This window comes from Melanaphis sacchari, unplaced genomic scaffold, assembly GCF_002803265.2.
Source record: "Melanaphis sacchari strain LSU unplaced genomic scaffold, SCAv2.0 Contig244_pilon_pilon, whole genome shotgun sequence".
NCBI lineage: Eukaryota > Metazoa > Arthropoda > Insecta > Hemiptera > Aphididae > Melanaphis > Melanaphis sacchari.
Window position 1 is genome coordinate 217,134 of NW_020271119.1, and position 3,733 is coordinate 220,866.

A 3,733-nucleotide genomic window follows, 5' to 3' on the forward strand; every position below is an offset into this window, starting at 1 on the left:
TAGTAAATAATAATAATAATTTTTACAATTTGAAATCATTTTTAAATTGTTATATAAAGTCATATATAATAATTTATTTATTTTAAAAAATAAATAAAATATTATTGTAATTTTATTAGTTATATCATATGGTATTTTATCTATCTACATAATAATATTATATTGTGTTACATAAAGTTTAATATCTTCATACTAATTAATTCAATAGGTTATGCACAATAATTTATTTGATTATTCATGAATCATAATACATTAAAAAGTATTTAAATATTTTATGATTATTTATATTTTAATTATATTTTTTAAAAACTTAAACTTTTTTCGTAGAGTTAAAATTCAGTATGAAACTATAATTTATTAATTTCTGTTGTTAAAATGTTGAAATTATTCAAATATTTATTTATAGCAGTTTTTATGCGTATAATTTAACGGAAAGACCAAAATAATGTCAGAAAAAATGAACAGTTATTTTCAAATTCTACTTATTCTTTGCATTTTTAAATTTTTTTGTCAAAATGTATTACTTTTACTTTTTTATAAATACGATTTAAACTAAATAATACAAATGTATTTAAGTATCATAGTATCATGAATTATAACCTAAGCTATCTAATTTATTTAGATGATATATTATTAATGCTTAGCCTTTGAAAAGGTTTAAAAAAAAAAAAAATTGTTTTATATAATAAATATATTTATAAATGTATAAAATATATTTCATGTGGTAATAATTATTTGAATTTTATTTTTAATTAGGTAAATTTTTACGTGCTTTTTTTATTATTATTAATTTTAATATTTTAAACATTTTGTGATACATTAATCACTAATCACCCATTTTTTTCAATAGTAATTTGAAAACAATTCTTTGCACCTGCAAAATAATAATATTAACAATTATTATACACACTTATACAACTGTAAAATTAATGTTATTTTGATAATTATAATATTTTTAAATAGGTAGGAGTTGTTTATTTTATTTATAGGTATAGGTATAACAAATTATTATTCCATAGATCTTGTATAATATACATTTATACATATCACTAAATAAATAGTTAAGAAAATATATTAAAAATGTAGGAATTGACTAATATTATTAAAAATTTTAGATTTGTTTTTGCTTGTGGTATCTTATTGAATGTAGTTAACTATCTATTATCGTAGAACGGTGGCCGGCCGACAGGGTCAAAGAAGCGCGCTATCACAAGGTGAACGAAAGAAAGAAAAATTGAGAAGGAGAGTGATAGTTGATGTTACTAAACGAATTACAAAAAGTGAATGTTTTGCCCGCATCCAAGTTGTCCGATTCCCAGGTGTATAAGAAGCGTCGATAACTTAAGCTCATCATCAGTTAGTCGTTCTACCGTGAGTGAACAACTATCAGTTTATTCTAGTGGTGCATTTGTGTTTAACTTGTGTTTAAAATATCTAGTATGATGAAAATACGCTTTGTAGTGAGTACCAACAACATATTTTATAGATTTATAAACGTTAAATTCTTTAAGAGTTTGTTTAAAAAAAAAACTTAGATTTTTATATCTTAAAAAGTATTGTTTGATGTTTAAAACTTAATAAATTAACCGTTCAATTTGTATACTTACTTTTTATCTTATAGTCTATAAAGTTATAATAATAAAAAAAAAAAAAAACATTAACATTAAAATTTTTCAAAAACTAAATTTTATTCCAAAAATAATAATGCGTTTATTGATTGTTTGATTGTAAATTTAAAATGTAAAATTTCGAATTTGACTATTACAAGTATTAGGCAAATTTAATTCTTAAAAAGTTTCTATTAATTGGCATAGGTATCTAACTAACGAACGATCATTACGTGTTATTACAGGTGTTGGCGTCGCTCGCGACATTAGCACTCGCAAGACCCGAAGCTGGATACTCTTACAGCTCACCGTCCTCGTCAGGTGGCTACTCTTCTGGAAGCACCGGCCTGAGCTTCTTGGGCGGCGGTGGTGGTGGTGGTTACTCAAGCGGTGGCTCCGGTGGTTATGCTAGCGGCAGCTCCGGTTACTCCAGTGGTCCAATTAGCTCCGGTGCATACTCTAGCGGCGGTAGTTCCGGTGGATATTCCAGCGGTGGTAGTTCCGGTGGATATTCCAGCGGTGGTAGTTCCGGTGGATATTCCAGCGGTGGTAGTATCGGTGGATACTCCAGCGGTGGTAGTATCGGTGGATACTCCAGCGGTGGTTCTGGATTCTCTAGTGGCCCAGTCAGCTCCGGATACTCCGGTGGTAGCTCCGGATACGCGAGTGGATCTGGTTCCGGATACTCATCGGGCTACAACTATGCCCCGGCCGCTCCAGTCGTCCAGAAACACATCTACGTCCATGTTCCACCACCAGAACAAGAATACGTTGCACCCCCACAAGTCCATCAGGTCGCTCCACCCCAGAAACACTACAAAATCATCTTCATCAAGGCCCCAACCCCACCAACCCCAACTGCTCCGATCATACCACAAGTGCAACAAGACTCCGAGAAGACCTTGATCTACGTTTTGGTCAAGAGGCCCGAAGACCAACCACAAATCTCCATCCCAACACCAGCACCAACTGCCCCATCCAAACCGGAAGTATACTTCATCAAATACAAGACCCAAAAGGAAGCCGGCGGTTACGCTGCCAGCTCTGGCTCGTCCAGTTACAGCGGACCCACATCAGCAGGTGGCTACAGCGGTGACTCAGTTGGACATTCCGGTATCTCATCTCTGTCCTCCAGTGGCCCAGGATCCAGTTACGGAGCCCCGAGCGCCAGCCCATCATCCAGTTATGGTGCCCCAAGTTCCAGTGGATCTTACTAGGGTGCTCAATATGAACATGGTTTTATAATTTTGTCGTCCTTACGTACACGCTTCGCGCCGGTGGCCGCGGGAAACCGTTGATTGTTACTTTTCCACGGTCAGTGAATATTTCAAGAAGCGTGGCCACCCTCTACTCCCAACTTTCCCCCCAAACGTCCTCTCCCCCGTCCCTCCTTAATACTACACCCCTAGACTCAATTCCGGTGCTCCTCCCTCCCAAAAATGCAATTGTAACATATTATATAACATCCATGTAAACTATTTTATTTGTGTTTTATATTTTTATTTTTTTTTAACGAAAATCGCGATTTTATATTATATTATTTTTATTATTTTTTTATTAGTCTCAAGCTCAATTTTCTAAACGCGTATATACAATATAATACGCTATCGTAATTTTACTAGCTGATTTATATTAGAACACATAATATAATAATATTGTTGTCATGATTTATATTAATACGAAATATACAATTCAATTTTTTTATAATTTTTATTCTTATCTGTTACTCGTTAGTCGTTTCTATTTCCGATGTCTACGCTTTTATGGTTATTGATGTAAATTTCTAGCGCGAAAAAATTTAATAATATAAAAGCCGATACAATTAGGTGCTTGTGATCAACAGTAGGTACTGTGAGAAACGCCAATGGAAATAGCTGCAGTGATTTGCTATTGGTATTTGTCATAATTTGCACATTTTCTTTCGCTCCCTTGACACAGACATATAAAAAATATACAAGCAGACAGAGCAGCATCATGGTATACATATATATATATATATATAATCGTCGCTTGTAATAGCTCTGCTGATTAGATCGTCCGGAAGACGAATCCTTCGAATTCCGGCACACCGATTTAACCCGGAGACTTTCGCCTACTATGCGAATTATGTATTTTTTATTTTTATT

The 3,733-nt window shown here is 33.1% G+C and overlaps 1 protein-coding gene across 1 annotated transcript; it reads left to right on the top strand.

Annotated features, from left to right (window-relative positions):
* Positions 1-1,349: 1,349 nt before the first annotated feature.
* LOC112594890 (P17/29C-like protein DDB_G0287399) lies at positions 1,350-3,085 on the top strand. The gene is made up of 2 exons (XM_025339904.1): positions 1,350-1,460; positions 1,853-3,085. Exons 1-2 carry the CDS (start codon positions 1,440-1,442, stop codon positions 2,822-2,824), a joined length of 993 nt encoding a protein of 330 aa, XP_025195689.1. The 5' UTR covers positions 1,350-1,439; the 3' UTR covers positions 2,825-3,085.
* Positions 3,086-3,733: the final 648 nt, after the last annotated feature.